Source organism: Sinocyclocheilus grahami, unplaced genomic scaffold (genome assembly GCF_001515645.1).
Source record: "Sinocyclocheilus grahami isolate Dianchi unplaced genomic scaffold, SAMN03320097.WGS_v1.1 scaffold6.1, whole genome shotgun sequence".
Lineage (NCBI taxonomy): Eukaryota > Metazoa > Chordata > Actinopteri > Cypriniformes > Cyprinidae > Sinocyclocheilus > Sinocyclocheilus grahami.
Window position 1 is genome coordinate 2,433,387 of NW_015505185.1, and position 23,112 is coordinate 2,456,498.

The 23,112-nt window shown below is 35.8% G+C and overlaps 2 protein-coding genes across 2 annotated transcripts; both read right to left on the reverse strand.

Annotated features, from left to right (window-relative positions):
* Positions 1-4,399: 4,399 nt before the first annotated feature.
* LOC107587932 (WD repeat-containing protein on Y chromosome-like) lies at positions 4,400-18,678 on the reverse strand. The gene is made up of 30 exons (XM_016275901.1): positions 18,611-18,678; positions 16,718-16,739; positions 16,599-16,652; positions 16,430-16,513; positions 16,149-16,214; positions 15,531-15,761; positions 15,310-15,395; positions 14,900-14,992; positions 14,581-14,626; positions 14,452-14,498; positions 13,962-14,079; positions 13,644-13,713; positions 12,696-12,918; positions 11,720-11,825; positions 10,434-10,585; positions 10,191-10,293; positions 9,032-9,138; positions 8,863-8,942; positions 8,659-8,713; positions 8,522-8,567; positions 7,659-7,718; positions 7,387-7,549; positions 6,284-6,382; positions 6,124-6,182; positions 5,887-6,025; positions 5,758-5,797; positions 5,522-5,610; positions 4,906-5,084; positions 4,675-4,778; positions 4,400-4,559 (listed from the first exon to the last, which is right to left on the reverse strand). Exons 1-30 carry the CDS (start codon positions 18,676-18,678, stop codon positions 4,400-4,402), a joined length of 2,949 nt encoding a protein of 982 aa, XP_016131387.1.
* Positions 18,679-20,233: 1,555 nt separating this feature from the next.
* On the reverse strand, positions 20,234-22,283 carry tex26 (testis expressed 26). Its single transcript, XM_016276309.1, has 6 exons — positions 22,262-22,283; positions 21,999-22,164; positions 21,650-21,803; positions 21,331-21,507; positions 20,734-20,811; positions 20,234-20,409 (listed from the first exon to the last, which is right to left on the reverse strand). The coding sequence occupies exons 3-6, from the start codon at positions 21,795-21,797 to the stop codon at positions 20,276-20,278; spliced, it is 537 nt and encodes a 178-aa protein (XP_016131795.1). The 5' UTR covers positions 21,798-21,803; positions 21,999-22,164; positions 22,262-22,283; the 3' UTR covers positions 20,234-20,275.
* Positions 22,284-23,112: the final 829 nt, after the last annotated feature.

Here is a 23,112-nt window from a genome sequence, read left to right on the forward strand (position 1 = left end):
TGTGTGTTGTATTTAACGGAATACTACAGTAAATGTAAAGAATTTATTGTCAGTAACTAGGTATGCACATAATGGTTATGTATCATTTAATTGTACATGCTCATTTATATTTTTACCTTGCTGTAATCTAATGTATATATATATATATATAATCACCAGGGTTATTATAGTTAAGTAAAAATATGTAAACAAGTATGTAAAATATTTTATTTTAGCCAATTTACAAAGTACCATTTTTATTTAGTTTAACTATTATCGTTAACTGAAACTAAAAATATTAAAAACATTGTTAATTGAAATATTTAAAGGGGTCCTATTATGCTCTTTTACAAAGTCTTGATTTTGTTTTGGGGGTGTACTAGGACATGCTCTCATGCTTGGTGGTTTGAAAAACGCATTATATTTCACATAATTTACATTATTAAAATACCTTTCTCCCCATCCTGGCACAAACAGCTCGATTATTTCCGGCTTTGATGAAGGTCCGTCTTCCGAAAAACAAAATTCTGATGCCCTCACTCAACCAAGCGTTCTAACCACAACCTCGCCCCTCCCCACCCCCCAACCATTCAAATTTCTGTAGGCAGGAATTATTTGTAACGATATTCCAATGAGCCGCTTTGTGATATCACAAAGCCCGGAAAACAAACGCTGTAGTCCAAACGAGCCGTTCGTTGTAGTTCTTGAAAAGGGATTTTTTTTCAAATGAAATATCTCCCTCTGAAGTGGACTTTGAGATTTGTAACTTTCTAGATATTTTTTATGCCCAAACATACACACTACACACTGACTAAAATCTAAAAAGTGAAAAAGCATAATAGGACCCCTTTAAACTGAAATAAAATTACATATAAAAAAATTTAATATAAAAAAAGAAAAAAATAATATAAATGACAAAATCATGTAACAAAATTACTAAAAATGAAAACATTTCAAATGAAAACTGAAGACATATTAACCAAAACTATAATAGTATAGAAATAATACTAAAAATAGCATTGTTTTAACTTGACTTTTTAAAATAACTCAAACTAAAATGAATACAAACTATATAGACATTTTAAAAAATAACTAATACAAATTAGGAAAATGCGGAAAATACAAAAATAATGATGCTCACTTAACTTAATCTTTAAAAAAAAAATCATAGACAACTCTGTTAAATGTAATCTTTAGCAAACCTCAAAATGAACATCCTTTTTTAAAACTTCTTATTTTAGTTTTTAATATTTTATTAATTCATTTAGACAAAATAATATAGAATTTTAACACATCCCTGTGAAAAAACATGGTATACTTTAGTAATGCACTTAAGTATACTGTTAAAGGGATAGTTCACCCAAAAATGAAAATGTTATGTTTATCTGCTTACCCCCAGGGCATCCAAGATGTAGGTGACTTTGTTTCTTCAGTAGAACACAAACAAAGATTTTTGGCGCAAACGGTTGCAGTCTGTCAGTCATATAATGGAAGTTAATGGGAATCACGGCTTTGAGAGTCAAAAAAAACATACACAAACAAAACCAAATTAAACCCTGCGGCTCGTGACGATACATTGATATGTAAAGACACGAAACGATCGATCTGTGCAAGAAACTGAACAGTATTTATATCGTTTTTACCTCTGATTCACCGCAATGTCCGAACTGTCCTGAGCGCGTTCGCGTCTTCTTCAGCCGGCGCGTGACGCGTCTTCTTCTTCTTGCTTTACAGTGGATCGCAGACTTAAAAGTGCATTACTGCCACCTATCTCTCAAATGGACCATTAACATTCTATCTACAATCTCAATTAGGAGTGTCAATGGTCCATTTGAGAGATAGGTAGTGGTAATGCACTTATAAGTCTGCGATCCGCCATAAAGCAAGAAGAAGACGTGTCAGGTGCTGGCTGTCGAGGACGCGCTCAGGACAGTTCTGACATTGCGGTGAATTAGAGGTAAAAAACTAAATAAATACTGTTTAGGATTTAGGGTTTAATTTGGTTTTGTTTGTGTATGCGTTTTTGACTCTCAAAGCCGTGATTCCCATTCACTTCCATTATATGACTAACAGGCTGCAACGGTTTGAGTTAAAAATCTTCATTTGTGTTCTACTGAAGAAACAAAGTAATATCAAATTTTCATTTTTGGGTGAACTATCCCTTTAAGTTTTAAAACCAGTTTAACAACTGATTGTATAGGTGTGTTTTAATATATATTGCGAACTTTGTCTCTCAGAGTGACAGTTACTGACATATTGACGTGGTCATACGGACATGGACAAGGTCAGAGTGTGTGTTGAAGATACACAAGTGTGGATGACAAACACAAAGGATTCTCAGGATAAATGCACACCTGATCAGGAACCTGCCATACACAGAACTCAGAATAAGGAGAAATTACAGGTAAGGAAAGACTAAAAGCTTCACAAAAGCATTTCACCAGGGGAGACACATCTAAGAATAACCTTATGTGTAATTAGCATTGATTTCTATGTCCGAGCAGCCACAGGGGGGTGGTGTTAGCTGTCTTTCTATGTCATTACTCAACTTTGAAAAGCTTTTAAAAATCTTTTTTTACTGCGAGGCATTTCTCTCTTTAGTAATACAGTTCTAAATATATTTAAGCATCTGTAAAATTAATTATCGATTGATTGCCATTTAATTGACAGATTTTAATTTATATTTAAATGAAAATCTTTTAACATCACAATGTTTTTTTAATCACAAACCAGGATTTTTAAAGTAATTCATTTCGTAAGCGTGTTATTAAACCCCATTTATAATGAATTCAGTTATATTTGCATTTGTTTGCAATAGTATTACATATATTTTTTCTGCAATTCTCCAGGCACTCAACAACATTTGTGAGGAGATAGTTTCCAAATCCAAGCCCAGAGTTGACTCTCCCATGGATGAAAACATTCAACCAGAGCAGCCACACAACAAAAAAAGCCCAGAAAATGTGACTATGGAATTCACTGGTTTTGTTCAAAATTAAGCAAATAACAGCCATGCCAATATTTAATGGCTTATTATATTGGTAACGCAGTATGGCTGGATTGCATATAACGTGGTTGCTGGTGCATTATTCAGTCATATAAACCGATAAATAAAGCTTTTTGTTTATTATATTTGATGTTAATATGCAGATATAAAACTTGTTTCTTATGTTCAGCTTCATGTAGTATCTTGAAATCCTTAAAGCTCCACTGTTTCCCTTTCATGGGAACTTCGAACTGCGTCCTCTAGGGGTCGCTATGGGGAACGCCTCGTCGTGACTCGTATCTGAAGCATACATTGAAAAAACACCAACTCGTTGGCCGGCGACAGCCATGACGTCACTACCGGTGCGACTACAGTATAAATCGGTGCCGGGAGCTACACATCGTTCACTTCTTCGTCTGAAGCTTGCGTCCGCAGCATGGCCAGAAACCTAGAGGACGCAGTGTCTCGTTCCCTACTCAGGGAACCATGGTTACATAAGTAACCCGAGACGTTTTCTCCACAGTTTCAGTCTGGACTCAAAGCTGTCCAAATAAATTCTGACTATGAATGCAGTTCCAAAAACAAAACAAGGAAAATTTAAAAATATATAGAATAACATGCTTTAATGGCTTTATGGTTTTAGATAAAGAAATTAATAAATGTAGATGTAATAGCTGTCAACAAAAATACTGAGAGAACAGCAAAATAACAGCTACTGTATTGACAGATTTACTGAAAGAACGCTCATACTGAAACTGTGGCTCTAAACAAAGTGAAAGCTTGCAATATCAAAAATGGATGTACAAGAGCTGCTGCTTTACGCTTGACTGTTCCGCTTTATTTTCGCTGTGCATTCAATAGGATATGTCATGTTAAATTCACAATTTATTTATAGCACATACTGACAGCGATATCTGTGCAGGTGAAAATGCACCCGCTGTCTTTGTGAAATTTGTTGATGCAGAGAATTGATGTTTGTTCCTTTGTGTCGTGCCTAAAACTTTTGCTGCAAGTTTAAAATCACAATAAAATAAACACCTCTAAACTTTCTATTCCACATTTTTCACAAGAGTCTCTTAAAGGAATAGTTATTCACCCTCATGTTGTTCCAAACCTCTATGACTTTCTTCTGTGGAACACAAAAAAAACATGTAAAATGTTATTTTGGACCCTAGTGATGTCTATTGTATAGACAAAAATGGCAATTTGTATGTGTGTAATGGCATGAGGGTGAGTAAAGATGACGGAATTGTAAACTAACTAACTTTAAGCATTAGAAAAATACAAAAATTAAACAAACTGAAAATAAACGTCGAAAGTGCATGTCTTTAAACCATAAAGTCATAGCCAATGGAAAAAACAACTCTCCACTCTTTTGATATCACATTTATTTGGCCTCGTTCTAGTCCTCATCTTTCATTGACTTTGAAGTGACTATTCTTCTGCATCGTTGGATACGAATGAATCGATATTTCTGAGGGAAAGATCTGGTCTTTTACATGTGGTTGGGGTAACTATAAGGTCCGAGTCCCTCAAAGTGTTGTAGTCCTTGAGACTCATTCTGTTGCCATGTTTTAGTATTGCATGGCGTTGCCTGTGATCCAAAAAATTGGAGAATATCCCATTTATTACTGCTTAATGAGAACGCTTAGTTTACATTTAGCTGTGTTTTTATTCGTTTTTTGGCTTTCATGAAATTATATACTAACCTCCTTCCAGGCTCAGACAGAGACCAGGAGTTGTTTGTTCCTTCTTCGATATCTTTATCGTTGAGGATTGATGGAGGGTCAGTCTCCTCGATGAGGACATCCAACTGCAATTAAGAGCACATTAGGAGTGTTTTAGAAGCCAGATTTTCATCTCGGTAACACCACCTGAGCCATTAGTGGGGAAAACAGCTATATGAAACAACTACACAAAGCTTCATCCAAATACCTTACCTCACTGTTTACGTTTTCAGTTTTCTCAGAGTCCGAGACATCTGACAGATTGATTTCTATATCCAGTACGGGATGAGATGGCATACTTAAGGGATCTATGAGAATCTCGTAGGGAACAGCAGGGTGCTTCCAGGAAGATGGTGTGTTGCTGCTCCAACTTTCTTCTTGTCCAAATGTACCTGTGGAATTTAGTGTAGTTTAGATGGTCATTCATTTTGATTCTTGAATGAATCAGTTTGATGACTTGGTTGTTTTTAGTGAATAAACACGTACAGCTTATGTCTTGTGAAGCTACATCAAAATTTAAAAACCTTTGCCGGTGAAGAATGTCCATTGTTTATTGTCAACAGTGTAGCGAAGGTCCAACTTAAACTAGCTCCAAAATCTCACTCGAGATTCACAATTGTGTGGATTTTACACCTTGGGCCTGAATAATGTCAAATCATGTTTCCACAGAAGAACAAAACTTGAAATAGAACCAGTTCAATAGCATTATTCATTCGGGAGTCGGACCACACTACTATAGGTGATGCTGCTTGTTTTTGATTCAGAAAAAAGAACCAACTCAAAAGAATCATTCTGGAAGACAAATATCTATGCAAGTTATCAGATGTACCTATAAATTCCCCATGGATACTCCACAGCCGAACTGAGCAATCCAATGAGGAGGTAAGCAAAAACTGGTCCTTGTCAAATATCTTCAAGCTTGAGGTGAATAAATTATGTCAATTATGTTAATGAGATATATTTTTGTATAAATAGCAACTATTAAGCAAAAAATTAAAAGAAAAGAATAGCATAAATGTTATGTTCTTGTGGTGTTTTGTTCGTTTTTTCACTTTTTGAACCAACCTAGTGATGCTGCTGATATGCGCACGCCAGAAGTTCACCTCTAGAAATGAATAAAACCACATCAAGGCTCAATGTAAACATTAAAAATCATACTTTGAGTCATGCAGATAAAATGAGGGCTGGCCTTACTTTTAGGAGGGTTTTGTTCGGGTCCCAGGGCGTATTGCTTGACATTGTAAACATAGATGAAGCCGACATGATCGGCTGTAAAAAGCATGCTGTCATCCCGTGTTAAAGCTAGTTTCACAACCTGCTGCTGAAGTTGAGACTTGAAAAGAAGACAGCTTTAATTAGAACATTTGCCTCATTCAGTTGTCACTGAATTTATAATCAAACTTGAGGAAAGATAAAATACAAGATACTTACAGCCTGAAAAGATGTGATGAACTTCCCGCCATTCAGAACACTCCAGAAATTAACATTACCTTTGATAGAGATTTTATATGTTTAGTGAAATCAGATGCTCTGCATATATGAACTGATTTTCTTCTTTCTGTGATTTTATTCATTACAAAGGCCAGTTTACCTTGAGACCCTGAGGATACAAGCCAAGCAGAAGAGGACAATTCAGGAACAAATGCCCGTGTCTTTAGGAAGATGAGGCTCAGCACACTTGTGTTTCGAACTATTGTATGCAGTTAAAAAAATAAACAACACATAAGGTCCTCTTGCATATTGCAACACCTCAAAACATTCACAAGCACAAATGGACAGCCTTCTCACTCTTAAAAGGTATAGTTCACCCAAAAATGAAAATTTCCTGAAAACTGACTCACCCTCAGGCTTCCAAGATGTAGATGACTTTGTTTCTTCCTCAGAACAGATTTGGAGTAATTTAGGATTGCATCACTTTGGGTCCTCTGCAGTGAATGGGTGCCGTCAAAATCAGAGTATCAAACAGCTGATAAAAACATCACAATAATCCACATGTACTTGACATGACTCCAGTCCACCAATTAGCATCTTTTGAAGTGAACAGCTGCATGTTAGTAATAAACAAATCCATATTTGAGTCCATAACCCAAAACACTTCTTCTAGTGAAAAAGTCCATCCCCTGTAGGATGAACTGTTTTGGACTGTTTTCACTTTTAAATTATGTTTGATCTTGATGTATTTCTCTCCTAATTCAGACAAGACAATTTTTTTTTAACTGGAGAAAGCAATATTATGGCTCATCTCATATTTTAGCTAGAAGCAATGGTTTGAGGTTAAAAATATCTTGATCAATTTGTTTATTACAAACACGCAGCTTTTCAATTCACAAGACATTAATTGAAGTTGTGTGGCTTACTTGAATTATTGTGATGTTTTTATCAGCTGTTTGGACCCTCATTTTGACGGCACCCATTCACTGCAGAGGACCTGTTGTGCAAGTGATGCAATGCTAAATTTCTCCAAATCTGTTCCAATAAAGAAACAAACTCTACATTTTGGATGGACTGAGAGTGAGTACATTTTCATTTTTGGGTGAACTGTTTCTTTAAATGGATTTTTCACTTCAAAATCTAAGTTCATTATGTCTATATGACTTGTGCACTATATTCCAAGTTTTCATACGATAGATTTGATTGAGAATCAGCAGAACAGTAATCATTATTCACTGAAAATTCACAGAAATATTGGCATACTATGAGTACTGCTGCTCTGTTGAGACTGAGGGGTCTGGAAGCGACATTGTATGCGTCCAGACACCACATTCCATACAATGATCTCCCCATCGTAGCTGCCAGTGGCCAGGAGATGCGGTGTGCAGTGAGCAATGCACAGTATATCTTCTTTGTGCCCATTTCTCTGTCAAACATTCAACACATTACCCAATGTCCCCCTGCATATTTGAAGAGGATTCAAACTAAATGCATGTAGACATGAGTGAACTGTATGTTGTAGAAGATGCTAATACCACATCATCCTGCCAGGAAGGTTTTGGTCTCTGATTGAACTGAGTTTCTTCTTTGGAGTCCTGTCAAAAGCATCAAAAAAAAAATAAACAGCATATTGTAGCTTAATCTGGTCAAGAATGGTCCTTTCAGATATATAGGGGCCATCTGACCAACATGTTACGAGTACTAATCACACATTGCTTGATTTGATCTGTTTTAACTGTGTCCCTGAGAAAGTAAATAAAGGGTCTATTATTGTATAAGACATGTCAGTAAATGAAACTTTTAATTATTTCAATGTATTTTGTTGGCAATGGAATTGATCTAATTTTTCATTTGCAGAAGTTTGCATCTATTCACAAGCACAAGTCTTAAATGTAACATTATAAAGAGCAACAGCGAAGAGAGTGGGATCTGTTTTTTCATATTAAATATCTCTCTAACACTGAAACAAAATGAATAAATCAAAGTACCCTGAACACTTAATACAGAATTGACAAGAGATGGAGGGGAAATTTTGAATAAAAATGAAATATGTATTCTCCAGTGGTGTCATAATCATGTATTTAGGGTATCTTTTCCCACAAAGCTTAGATTCTCTTTTCTAAAGAGAACAAAAGCTCTTGTAAAAGATGGAATAATGGACTTGTCAGAAGGGAATGGAGGAATAAACCACACCAAACAGCACTCCAGCACTTTTGAGGAGGGTGGAACGCTGAAGTAAATGAAATATGGAAATGGAGTGAACAGCAATAAAAGCGAGAGTACCAGGGGGAAGAAACAGGTCATGGCAGTCAACTATTTTATGAGAGCCATCTGGGGAATTACGCTGATATAAAATATGGTCGTGAGGGAAGCAGGCTGGTGGTCACTTTATACTCACCAAGTAAATGTCAATCCTGCGGCCCCAACCAACAGAAATCACAAATCTGCCAAAACAAATAAAAGAACGAATCAGCCAAAAAATCAGAGGCATAATATCCATGAAGATTATGGGGCTGGCAGTCAGCAGAGACTCACGCGTTCCTGTGCAGTGTCAGATAGGAGCAGTCACAAATCTCAGCACATCTTCCATCTGGGGAAAACATAATGCAAGGCTCTTTGCTTCACAACAGCTTTACAGGGAGTGTGAGATCATATCTTCAACACTCTGAATAATCAGTCATACTCAAGAGCAAAGAAAATCAATCAAATGCACATTAAGATCTAGGAGGCATTATTGACCTCTGCTGAGTATCTTCACACACTGGCCATTGTTGAAGTTCCACATCTTAAGGCAGCCGTCTCTTCCACCGGTCACTAGCCTGCAGGTGAAAATAAAAACAGAATGCAAAATAATACAGCAAAAAATGAATATTTTGCAATGTCATATTAAATATTTAGCTGTAACAACCTCCTTCCGCTAGGGTCAAATGCCATGCAGGTAATTGCAGATTCTCCGTGAGCACATCCATACTCAAACACTTGAGCACCAGTTTCCACATCCCAGACTTTGACAACCTGAATTCAAGTAAATATATTAAAGCACTACTTTTAGACAAGAGGAACTGTTGCTTTCCTAATCTATGGAAGACCAATCTTGCATAAACTAAAAATAAATAAATGTAATTATAGTAAAAAAAATTAAATAATAAATAATACAAATACAATTCATTTTTAATTCAATTTAGTCCTAAATTAATTTTGTATTATTTTTTTCCTTTATTAATTATTTTCTGTATTTATTTTTAACTTTATTTTTTATTCTTTTTACCTTTATTTTGTATTATTTCATTATTTTTATTTGTATATTTATTTATTTATTTTTAGTGACTTTTTGCTCAAATTTATGTTCAAGGAAACTTGACTACTTACAATAACATCTTAAAATATCCTGATTCAGTTTGCCAACTCCAAAGTCAAACAAATCCATACCCATACATTTTGTTCCTCACACAAAGCAATCAAATGGCTTTATAAGAAATGAAATATATCACAAAAGTCGTATGAACTACTTGCAAGATTAGTTATGTTTGGTTTAGGGTAAGAAATCAATGCTTTGATTCAGTAAAGACTCATTGAAAACCTTTACATAATTACAAAAGATTTCTATATCAAATAAATGCTGTTTTTTGAACTTTGTATTTATCAAAGTATCCTGATAAATGATGTATCACAATTTCCATGAAAATATTAAGTAGCAAATGTTTTCAACATTGATAAGAAGAAATATTTCTTGAGCACCAAATCAACAAATTAAAATGATTTCTGAAGGATCATGTGACACTGAATACTAGAGTAATGACTGCTGAAAAGTGCAGGAATAAATATTACATTTTAAAATATATTCAAACTGAAAACTGTGACTATTTCACAATATTCTAATTTTTTATTGTATTTTTGATCAAATAAATGCAGCCTTGGTGAGCAGGAGAAAACATTAAACCCCAAACTTTTCAATGGTAGTGTATCTTTACTTTTTTACTAATCATTCAATCACCTTGAAACACATTATGTCAGTTTTATAAAATCAACTTATGAATATGAAAAATGTGTTTCTCAAAACCACTCACCGAGCCCTCAGAGCAGCTCACCACCTGCCTAAACTCCTCACTGTATCCGCAGCACAACACTGGCTCTTTATGGGACACAATCTGATTGCCTTTAGGCTGTGGTCTACAACAGATGGAATATGGAAGGAGAAAGGATGCAAAATGCATGACAACTGATGCTGAATGGCGTGATGATAATTCTAACTAAATATACAGCCAAATGATACCTAAAACAAGCTTTGAAATATTCTTTATATAACATACTTTGTCTGAAGGGATAGTAAGGCGAGGCAATCTGAGGCAATGTAAAGCCCCTTCACAGCTGAAGAGTAGAGGCATGCAGATAATTCTCCCTGGATCTGACTTGCTTTTGGATGTGCAGTAAACAGACATGTCTGATCCTTAATATGCCATATCTAAAAGAAAAATAATAGTATCATCATACAAAAATAATATATTTTCATATTTATGTTGCACTGCTCCGTTTCTCTAATTAAAGGGATATTTCACAGAAAATGGAAACCCTGTCATCATTTACTCACTCTCATGTTGTTCCAAACCCGTATGAAGCTCCTTCTAACGTCAAACATACAAGGAGAATTTTAAACAATATCCTGCCCACTGTTTGCAAAATAATAAAAGTAAATGAGGACTGGGGCTGTCAAGCTGTGAAAAGGATTCAATAGCATCATAGAAGTACTATAAAAGTGGTCCATATTGCAAGTCTTATGAATAGCTTTGCATGATGAAAAGACCGGCAGATCAGTCTGATTCATTAACTAATAAACAACTGTCAAAAAATAACTGTTGTTTAGTAAACTGGATCAACTGATTCATAGAAAAGATAAACCTTCACAAGTTCTTTTTTCAGCCCCCATCCTTATTCACCTTCATTATACTGACAGGAGTGATACGAATATGCTTTGAAATTCCCTTTTTGTGTTTAGGATATAGAGAAAAGAATGTCATTAAAGCAATAAGCCCCAAGAAGCCGTGGTTTACAGTGAATTTATAACAGCTAAGGGCCGTTGTTGTTAGGCATGACGCGAAGCGGAGTGCCTAAAACCCCCTTAGCTGTTATAAAATCACTGTAAACCACAGCTTCACGGGGCTTATTGCTTTTATAAAACGGTTATTCCATATACGTAGTTAGGTTTCACTAAATAAAACAGTGCAAATAAAGTGTAATGATATTAATAAAAACAGTATTCTTCCACCAAACAATGTAGTTCCGCAGAAACAGTTGACAAGCAACACACAAAGTAAACAAAGATGTATGTTTGTAGAGTAATTTACAACAGCGTCGAACGCGGCTCAACCAATCAGAATCAAGGACCTATTCGTTTTATAAACGGGTTTAGAACAACATGAGGGTGAGTAAATGAACAGACAAGTTAATAGATAATCAGTGGTGCTACATTGCATTTGGTTTTTCTGATTATGAACATTCAGAAAAAACCGCTGCAGCTCAGTTTAATGCCCGGGTTTTTCAGATCAAGAAATGGTCAAAAATCCAGATTTGACTTTTGAGTAATGAATTAATTTCTCACCTTAGCGGTGTTGTCTGTGGAGACTGAGAAAATGTGCCCATCTTCTGAGGCGATACAGAGGTAGGAAACAGGGGCAGCGTGACCTTTCAAAATCCCGGTTGGTTTTCTGCCATTTCAAAATGTAAAATAACTAGACTGGCATAGAACATCAGTATTTGAACACACAGTATCATCTGTGTGTATTTCATATCCTCTTAAAGAACAGAAAAGCAGTTGTCCAGGAGAATAAAAACTGTTTACGATAGTTAACCCATGTACTGTATAATTTGGTGTACCCCGGTCAAAAACGACCAGCGTTTTAAAAATTGCTTGTAAATATCTCTTTATGCTTTATTATCAACAAATCTTGAATTAAATCTTTTGTCACCTTGTTTTCAACTTGTAATTATAGCAATAGTCACTCACAAACTGAGGTGAATAACAGTGTTGCCAAGTCTGCTATTTTTCCGCGGAATAGGGCTACTTACCCCCTGCGGAGAATGATTTTGGAGGGATTTTGATAGCCAATTTCCCCCAGAAGATGATTGGGCTATAGTTTTGGCCACGAATGGGATAGTTTTGAGTAGCAACTGGGCTGGTTTTGTTACGCAGACCTGGCAACCCTGATGCATAATCTTAGATCACTGAGGCCTATGATCAATCATGTTCTAAAAAGAAATTTAAAACGTGCAAATTGAAAGAAAACAAGTTGACAAAAGATTTATTTCAAGATTTTTGATTAAAGACCATAATGAGAGATTTACAAGCAATTTTTTTGGATGATCATTTTTGACTGGGAACACAAGAAGTGTAAAAAGGTAGGGAAACAAAAAGGGGGGGACTTGTTATACCCTTTGTGGGCAAAGTCACTAAGTTTTGGTTCATTAACATTAACTACTTGACCTCTCCGGGTCAAAAGAACTGGAACACAACAAAAGAACTGGAATCAGAAATATGCCAGTTTATGAAGAAGATATCATTAGAATATCAGGCACACCTAGGGACGTATGGCATCCACATGCGCAACAGCTTGTCCATCCCACCGGTGACCAAAAGATTTCGATTCTTACAGAAGTCAAAGGTCGTGACTCCTTTAGGAACAGTGAAGATTGTTTGATTGCTGGTTGCCCTCTGTGCGACTTTTGTAGATTTTCCCTCTCCGCACGCTTCCGTCTTCTCTCTCATCTGCTCTTGCATGTAGGTTGATGGATGAATGCTTCCTAATTAAAAACAGATTGTCAAACATCCATACATACATATCCACTCAAACAGATCCCAGCTGACAGATTCCGAACCCTTTTCCCCTCTTTCTGAGTCACAGCGTGTTATTCAAATGAGTTTAACCGGAGCTTCATTACATTGAGAGTTTTGACAGATCTAGCTTTTGGCATTAAACATGCAAGACACCAGAGTTGCTATTTTCTTCCTCCTGCCATGTTAAACAGACATCACTCAGAAAGAAGTGAGAAAGCAAGGAACACTATTTTCTACACACCCTTGAATTAATCTGAATTTCTAGGTCATATTTCACCCTAAAATCAACAGCAAAAAAAAGTTAACAAAAATTTTGCATTAATAAATTGAATCCTATTTTTGCTCTATGACATTATTTTAATTCATCTAAACATATTTCAACCCCTTTTCTTTTTATCACAGTATGCTTGTATGTTTTCTTTTGCTTGTATTTCTCATTATTTTTAATTATGATTCTCATTACCGTAAGACTATAATAATCAGGAAAGGAATGTGCATCACTGTCATAATGTCACAATGTAAAAAAAACTGAATAGTCCTTAAAAATAGGCTTAATTGTATTAATCATTTCTCATCTTTTTTTGGAGTTTGGGGTAACATATAACCATACTAAATGAGAGAAAAGAAAATAATCACCTTATCCCACTGTACTGCAAAAAGAAAAACAACAGAAGTAACTTTTAAATGTTACCTATAACAAGGGCAGCATCTTCATGCATTGATGAGGATACAATGGCAGGTATGCTTTGAAAATATTTCACCTGAAATGATAATAAAATACAGCAAAATTTTAGACCCTTGTTTTTTCTTTTGCAGAAAAGAGATAATCATAAAAAAAAAGAATACCTAAAAAATGTTCTGTCAGCATTATCCATCATCTCTCAATGCACTAATGCATTTCGAGTGGAATATTTACAGTTAATTTCAATGTATATTCATGTGCACTGTAATAGACGACATTAAAATAATACTACTAATACTAATATTATAATCATAATAAACATTTGACCTTTGACACCCAGTCTTGGTGGAATTTCCATCTGATAAATGTTATTTCTGGAGATTGAACTGCATGGTCAATGCTTATGTTTGGCACATTGTCAACCTGCGGCAATCTTTTCCATAATCTAGGGCATAAATGCAGAGACAACCTTATAAACATGAATAAAAAAATACTACACAAATGACTGTCCAGGCCATCTCTACACCTGTCTGTTTTTTCCTTATGTTGTAATTATAGAATAAACATGTATTTTATGGCCTGGACTGTAAATAAGGTAAGTATCATACACAGTAAGCAAGGTCATAAAATATTCTTAGCATGTCAGTTATCGTTCACATATCTATGTGCACAGCTCTCCAGAGAACAGCATCAGTTTGCTAATTAATTTATTCATTAAATTATGAAAATTAGGACATGTCTGCATGATTTGATCTTGTAATTTTGTTTTACAAAACTGCACATGCAAAATGAGTATTATTAAAAAAATCTTGTTTACCTCAGTTTCTCCCTGACCGATTTCATTAGTAGGATGTTCACACAGCCCTAGAGTGCCAGAAGCTTTGCGATCAAACAAATACATTGTATTATATAAAATTCATGTGTTGGACTGCATTCGTTTACTTACTTGGGTATCACCATATACAATGATACATTCATCTGGGCCAGTAGAGCTGACAAAACAAGAGTATATTTTTTATTATAAGAAAAGCAAACATGGAAATATCATCAAAGAAAGTCCTGTGTTCTTGTTCTTAAAAATTTCATTACAAAAAATAAAAAATGCATGAGCCAACATAACATACCCTTATTATTTCAAACCTTGTTTCTTATGTAATATGTTATATAACATCATATTAAATTGTAAATGTGAAGCTAATTAAGTGTTTTAAATAATAACTAAAATCATATCTGATAACATTGAACAAAGATAAAACACTGCTCACCAGTAATCCAGGTTTAAAGGCACAGTTTCTAGTACACTCAACTGACAGCAAGGCTCCAAAGTGGAAAGCTCATAAAACTGGATCTCTCTGGATCTGTAAAGTGGGAAAAGAGAAGCTGTTTAGACTGGCTGAGGCTAAGAACAGATGTGGCTGTTGTAAAATCAGAAAGTTTTTCCTAAGATCACTATAAAGTTACATAGTTGTACTTGTCTAGCAGAGCAGTCCCCAGGCTGCTCCAAGGGAATTGTCCCTGTAATAACTGTAAGTTGCTTTGCATAAAAGCATCAGCAAATTTACTTCATTTAAACTAGCATGCCAAGGGCAAAAATCTTCTTTAGAAAGTAATGTACTCTACAGTGCATAATAAAGGTTTAGTTAAGTGAAAATAAATGTATGTAAGAGCAGTTTACCCTGTTCCAATTATCAGTTTATTATACTCTGGCATTGGCACAAAATCAGTAGCCCATTTTGGTTTTCGACCAATGGATCTGTCAGGCTGCATAGAGAAATATGAAAATTATTCAAATAAAACAGGGGATTCATATAATTAAAAATAAATAAAATGCAGAATCTCATTACATGTGATGTAAACAAATAAAAAGAATCCAGACGGAATATAAAAGTAACCCACAAACACATTCTTCTTGTTCTTCAAATAAAGCCTGGGGGTCCAGAAACTAACAACCCCATCTTCTCTAAGAGTCACAACTGTCCCATTAGGAGGGAAGTGGATTCTCAGAACAGGCTCCCCGCGGTTTAGAGGCTTGACGCTAGCTGGTAATATGAAGGCTGCCATCTTACTGCGACGCACAGTCTCTTCCTTCTCTTTGTTCTCCAGGTAGATGTATGTGCAGAACTCATGCTAAAAGAAAGTGACGAACACTTAAATAGACTTTAATAGAATTTGGTATGGAAGTGTGTTGAGAATTTTAAATGAGTCTCATTCAAAAACATATTTGTGACTAAAATCAATAGAATAATATAATATTTTAATATAAAAATATAATACTGTTTATATAATATAAAATATAATAAGTTACATGTTTGGAAAATAGAAATCACCTGAAGTGTGAGCAGTTTTTATACACAAATATGTCTGTATATAAGGTTAGCGAATGAGTCCCATTTTGACAATTTGCCCAAAGGTTTTTCAAGTGCAAAAACTCAACTGCATTTAACAAATCGTCTCTTCATCTATTAAATGAGAGCAAGTTTGAGATTTAAAGGGGAAACAGTGAATTATTCATACCCACTCGATTCTGCCATCGCCAGTGTAATCGATCTTCATGAATAGCTGCTGAATTTGAGAATCTTTCTGTGACATTTCGAAAAGTGTTAGGCCAAAGAAATGGGTGAGAAGACAGTGAGAAAGGAAAGATTGTACAATCTTGTACAATCCGTGGGCCTCCATTAATCCATTTACATCAGCAACAGTTTATAACTGAATATCTAAATCTCTCAGTACGGTATTTTGCAGACAGAGAAAAAGATAATTCATCATAGAAAGGCAGTGGCTGCAATCATACTTACAACTGATTTCAATCCTGGGCATTTTTTCACAACAGACTGGAATTCTTCATAATCCAGCATATAGATGCCAGCCTTTGCAAACTCCTGCACAAGAGAACATAATTAAGAAAACCACTTTTTATAAAGTTATTTAAGATTTCAAAGTAATCCAAATATTTTGAATACTTACATCATAAGCCAGTTTAATGTGCTTTAGATCATGAATGGACACCATCTGCTCAAACTATATAGGACAGTAAAAATACATTAAATTTCAAATCATCATACAACATGTGAGTTTGAAGGAACATGTATTAACTCTATTTGAGAACTACAGAGAGGATAAACAGAGAACAACATCATAGAGTTACTAGATGGTGGATGATAATTCAACATAGTATAACTCGACAAGTGTTGTTTGACATTTGTTGGATGATCAAACAGCACCTTTCAGCATGTCAGAAAAAATTAAACAGCTGCTGGTTTTCGACAGGCTGCATGTTCTGCTCCTTACATTAATGAATTCACTTGAAATTGAAATGACTTTGTTGCAACATGATGCCCTTTAATTATGTTGTGGATCAAAAGCCAATTGCTTCATCAGACTACTGTCAGCAAGAAATCAAAAAATTACATGCCAGTCAAAACATCCACCATGAATAAAGAAATTATAGGCTATAGCATGAAAAAAGACACACACACAAAGTATTTCTTCTTGAACCTCCAATGGATTTTTATAGAGTTTTTTTATATGTAAAATTATATTATAATTACTATATTATATAAAATTATTCATTGCTGTGAAAATAACATAATGCTAAATTTCTCTATGTTCTTATAAAGAAACATACTCATCTACATCTTGGATGGCCTGAGGGTGACTAAATTTTCAGCTAATTAAATTTTTTGTGGGAACTATTTCTCTAAGTTTTTTTTTTCAAACAAAACTAAAAAACAGCTGCTTCACAATTCAAGTTGGAGACTGAAAAGTTTCTTCAAGTAATCACAGACCTCAATTTACTCACAAACTAAAAATCCATAGGACATTGCAGAGGGAACCCAAAGTAAATTAGCTTTCCCGGTTGGCCTAGGAATTTATAATAAGTAATGCATTTGCCACAAAAACAATTAGGCTGACAGCATTAAACAGCAACATGAACATTTCAATTTACTAAAAACAGCTGAGCTACTGTCACACTACTGAAAGATGTAGTTAGCAGTGTCCCTTCTTGTGGTTACTTGCTCTTCTACAGTGATAAATACAGACTATAACTTTCATGCCTATTTCAGTGTGCAGTCAGATGGCAAATTACCTCTAGCACAAACAATTTTGGGCTTGCTAAGGAAAAAGTAATTGATTTGCTTACTGGGGTGCAAGTTCAAGCACTCTGTTGAAATAAATGACAGATTACTCTGCAGTGGTTGCCCATCCAAAAATGATGCATACAAAATTATGCTCTTTAATATGAACATTTAAACGTTTCTTTGCAGAATATTAAGTGTCAAGTTATATCTTAATTATTAGGCCATGAGTAATAACAAATAAATCAAATATCTTCAGATAAATAATCAGATTGAAAAGATTTAACTATTTTGTGTTTATGTATGGATTATTAGAGTTCTATACAGTTTGATATCATGAAATTAGATAAAACATCTGTTCTGTTATGACAAAAAAAAAAGATCATATATCTTGGATATCATATATGGTGTTGTATGCCATGCTATTCTGAATAAACAAAGGCAAGTAGTAAGTTTACTGTCAAAGGGAGAACTTTACACCTCCTAAACTTCATTTTGCAAAGTGAAAGCCAAGGGTGAGTTAAGCCAAATCAAATTAGAGACAAGCAAAATCTTCATATTTGTCTGTCAAAACAAAAATGAATTAATCCTCAAGGACAAAAACTGGTACAGTGTTCCAGCCTGGCACCAGCGTTAACCATCTTCCTTATTCCCTGACAACAGTAAACACTATGAACAACAGGAGGAGTGATCCTCAAGGTCAGAAGCTGGAAAATGGCTGAATACCAATGTGGTACGAAACATAGTCCTCATACCAAGATGAAAGTCATGAAGCAGAAGAAATTAGTCTCTGTATCAGGAGCTGTTTCAAAGTAGCACTGAGCAAATTAAATGCTTAAATGTGGGAACAGGAAGCCTTGTCACGATATAGATCAATAAAAAAAGAATAAAGCAGAATACCTGGGCTTGTTATGGGTCTCAAGTTGGGCTCCAGCAGATGAGGCCCGAATTTTCCTGCCTAGCGGCATATCTGGAGAGATCTGAGAGAGTCTCTCGTCTTCTTGGCTTGGCTTTCGTTCTCCTTAGAGGCTGCTTTCTTGTTTTGCTGCACGAGCTATGGCTGCGTACCGACCTCCCCGAGCTTAGAGACACAGCACACCTGAGTCTCAGGTTACCTGATACACAAAACAGAGTCGTGTGGCTACGTATATAATGATGCCGAGAGCCACATTTAACACCAAATTTGATTATGCTAAAAAAAAAAAAAATCAGCAGAAGTGTCAGTTCACCATAAACTGATTTTCTTCTAACCTCTTCAAGTCTTTTTTACAGTAAATTTTGACTTCATCAGAGATATCTGTGGTATTTACTTTGAAGGAAAATTAATGTCTTAATAATAATAATTAATAATTCATTACATTTATATAGCGCTTTTCTAGGCACTCAAAGTGCTTTACAATGTCAGGGGGTATCTCCTCATCCACCACCAGTGTGCAGCATCCACCTGGATGATGCGACGGCAGCTATAGTGCGCCAGAATGCCCACCACACACCAGCTTATTGGTGGAGAGGAGACAGAGTGATGAAGCCAATCAGTAGATACGGGGATTGTTAGGAGGCCATGATGATCAGAGGACAATGGGCAAATTTGTCCAGGATGCCGAGGTCACACCTCTACTCTTTTCGAAAGACATCCTGGGATTTTTAATAACCAGAGAGTCAGGACCTCGGTTTAACATCTCATCCGAAGGACAGTGCTTGTTGACAGTATAGTGTCCCCATCACTTTACTGGGATGTTAGGACCCACACAGACCACAGGGTGAGCACCCCCTGCTGGCCTCACTAACATCTCTTCCAGCAGCAACCTAGTTTTCCCAGGAGGTCTCCCATCCAGGTACTGACCAGGCTCAGCCCTGCTTAGCTTCAGTGGGCAACCAGTCTTGGGCTACAGGGCGATATGGCTGCCGGCAAAAAATCAGTAGCTCCCCTGACATTATATTTAATGTCTTTACTAGATCCTTAAAATATCTATTCTCAGAACCAATAGAGCCTTAAGAGATTTATTATTCCCAAGAGACTAATCATGAACAATTTTATGCATCTGTTTTTGCCAAATGAGGCTAAAACAAATCTCAGAAACTGTGTATAGTAAAAAAAAATGATTTATGCCTATTATCAGTTTACTTTCAGTGTTTTATTAAGCACACCATTCGAAGATGCATAAAGGCCGTTTCAAAAAAGTAGCAATGCACTTTCTTTTGGAAGAAAATCAGAAGCCTAAAAAATGCACACATATAGCTTTTCATGGGTCAAAATGGCATCATTATAAAGGTCCAGGCCAGGCCGACATCCTCTCCAGTGTGGAAGGGGTTTGCACCAATAAACAATTGTTCTTCTCCACCTTACATCCATCAGCAGAGTGACTGGTTATGTGCAATGTCTTCACATCCTTCTTGATTTATGCCTATTATCAGTTTACTTTCAGTGTTTTATTAAGCACACCATTCGAAGATGCATAAAGGCCGTTTCAAAAAAGTAGCAATGCACTTTCTTTTGGAAGAAAATCAGAAGCCTAAAAAATGCACACATATTCATATAGCTTTTCATGGGTCAAAATGGCATCATTATAAAGGTCCAGGCCAGGCCGACATCCTCTCCAGTGTGGAAGGGGTTTGCACCAATAAACAATTGTTCTTCTCCACCTTACATCCATCAGCAGAGTGACTGGTTATGTGCAATGTCTTCACATCCTTCTTTTCTGGTAAAAGTTCAAATAAAAAATTCATATTTAACACAATAAAATGCTACACTTTAGAAATTATATTTATGTCAATTTGTTTCTCAAGCAAGATCACAGTAGGATACTCTAACGAAATATCACAACTCTTACTATTACTAATCTAATTTGTTTTAGATTTAAATCTTAAATGTAATTTTATGCACTTAAACCAAAAGTATTCTAACAGTTTAGGCGGAACACAGAATCACTCTTTCTCTCTTGTATCAGGCAGTTTCTTACAAAACTGTTGAAATGTCTGAGGTGGGTTTGTTTTTTGCATTGAGGAGACATCGGTATGTTTACCTCCAAAATGTTTATGGTAGGTGGTCTCCAGTTTGCTGTTTTCCTGGTTATTGATGTGACTGTGAATCACTGTAGGAACTAAAATGTAAAAGGAAAGTGTGTTATTCTTCTCTCATCTGTGTACCATACTTGAATATTAGTGTTTTGTTAGCAATAAATGAATAATTATGAAGTGTTTCTTTGTAATTGTTAACTAACTGCCTGATTAACTCCTAAGGATTTTTAATCATATTAAGGATTATTGTGATGTTTTTATCAGCTGTTTGGACTCTCATTCTGACAGCACTCATTCACCGCAGAGGATCCATTGGTGAGCAAGTGATGCAATGCTGAATTTCTCCAAATTTGTTCCACTAAAGAATCAAACTCATCTACATCTTGGAAGGATCGAGGGTGAGTGAATTTTAAGCGAACTTTCATTTTTGGGTGAACTATTCCTTTAAATCTGATCATTGCATGTTCAGTCTATTCCTTTGTGTTTACATTGTGTCTAGGCTACTGCAAGGGTTGGCTGTCGTATCAGTTTCAAACAAAGTAGTTTGGTCTTTCATCCCCAATGCACACAAACAGAAATGTAACAGTTTAGTGGAAGCTTACCAATACCCTTCGCTGCTACACCATGCAGCTTATTGCACCCATAGCGAGAGTTGTTCCCCAGAAGCTCAAGTTTCAGTTTGGGTGGGCGGTAGTTGTGTCTCATTTCAGTCTGGGTATAGTAGTGGACAGCATGGCTGCGGTTAAAAGGTGTACAGATTGCATGGTTTTTCATAATTCCTGTGATTTAGACAGAACATAAAAAGTTGTTATAACATGACATATAATAATCTTTGGAAACACAAGAACTTGATATTGATCAAGATTCAAATGGCTTTGAAATTTATAAATAAATGTCTGTGCAATAATTCCTAAAATTCACCTTGAGGTAATCCAAGAAAGTCAGTCCTGTAGGTCGACCTGTACTGGGCACTCAGAGCCTTTTGGATTTCCTTCTCAGACAAAGGGAGCTGAAGAGGGGAACTACCACTAAAACATTTCATTTGATCTGCAGAATGCCTCCATACCATGAATGCCTTTGTGTTAAAAGAAAGTATGGTACATTATAACCATCATTTACCAACCCTTATGTTTTTCCAAACCTCATTTTAACTTATTTTTCCCTAGTGATTTTTGAAGCTTAACAGTCCCAGTACACACACTCACACACACTTTCAAATTATACATCAGCAAGCCAAGAATCACAGCAAATTACAAAATGTGCTGTTCACCTGGGTTGGGTGTGGATTGTTCCTTCGGTTTCCTGATGCTGTGGCAGACCTTATGCAAGCTGTCTTTGACACAGGCTTCCAGCAGAAATCTTCACTGTATGAAGTTGCTCCCACCGAATCATCCAGTGCAAATGAATTTCTATAGATATTGCCAGATGTTTTTGGCCTTGTGTTTGAACCAAGCAAAAAGTTAGATGAATCCTACCTCTGACATTTGCATCACATTTCTTAAAAAAATAAAATAAATAAAATAAAAATCTCACCTTAGAGCTGGAATAGATGGGATGGATCTATAGATGAAATCTCTTTTATGAGAGGTCTCATATGCTTCCCATCTTTTGTTAACATCTAGATTAAAATGTACAGTGGGGAAAAAAACAATGACTTATACATAAGTAACACATTGAAAATATTAAAATCACAATAAACTTTCTAACCATAATTTGCCATTGTTGACTTGACAGATAGCCTCTGCTACTGTTGTCCAAACGACAATAAAGTGTCCAGCAGGATCTGTTTCACGCGCTGTTCACTGGGAGCTCCGTCGTTTTACAGATCAGTGCGTTGCAACAAGAGAATCTCACTGCTAGCAATCTTGCGCTGACATACTTTGGACGCAGCCGACGCACCTGTTGTGATGTTCCTGAAATGCATTCGAAAAGTTTTCACCCGTTGATCTGAATTGCTAATGCCTATCTGAGGTTATCTGTAAGCTGATGTTGTTATAGGAAACGCACAACAACGCGCGCGCGAGCGAGTGTTAACTTACTCTCCGAGGGGGTCTCTTTTAGCAGGTACAATGACGCACGCAAACCCAAAGACTCGCTGACAATGTTAAGCGGCCAAAAAGTTTGTAAACGGCACACTGAAATCAAGGCTCCACGAATACAATGCATTTGTGAGCGAAATAGCCCTATGCAAAAAAAAAAAAAATCAATAGAAAATGCAAAAAAATCGGATTCTATTAGTCCATGAGTATCCACGTTTTTTTTCTTAGTTAAAAGTACTAAAAGAGTCGTTAACGTTAAAGAAACAGAAAACAAATCGGCAAAATTCTTTAGGATTTCTCTCCAACCTACAGTTCGATTTAATTAGGGCGTAGCGCCGCTCAGTG

Excerpts from the sequence above, each read along its gene's own strand:
- LOC107587932 (XM_016275901.1), bottom strand. The coding sequence starts at position 18,678 with ATGCCGCTAGGCAGGAAAATTCGGGCCTCATCTGCTGGAGCCCAACTT. Across the intron at positions 7,719-8,521 it reads GCAGGATTGACATTTACTTG|GACTCCAAAGAAGAAACTCA; the intron begins GTGAGTATAAAG and ends TGCTTTTGACAG. Across the intron at positions 5,798-5,886 it reads CGAACAAAACCCTCCTAAAA|AGGTGAACTTCTGGCGTGCG; the intron begins GTAAGGCCAGCC and ends ATTCATTTCTAG.
- tex26 (XM_016276309.1), bottom strand. The coding sequence starts at position 21,797 with ATGGTATGGAGGCATTCTGCAGATCAAATGAAATGTTTTAGTGGTAGT. Across the intron at positions 21,508-21,649 it reads CTTTCTTGGATTACCTCAAG|GAATTATGAAAAACCATGCA; the intron begins GTGAATTTTAGG and ends TCTAAATCACAG. Across the intron at positions 20,410-20,733 it reads CTACCATAAACATTTTGGAG|AAAAGAAGGATGTGAAGACA; the intron begins GTAAACATACCG and ends AACTTTTACCAG.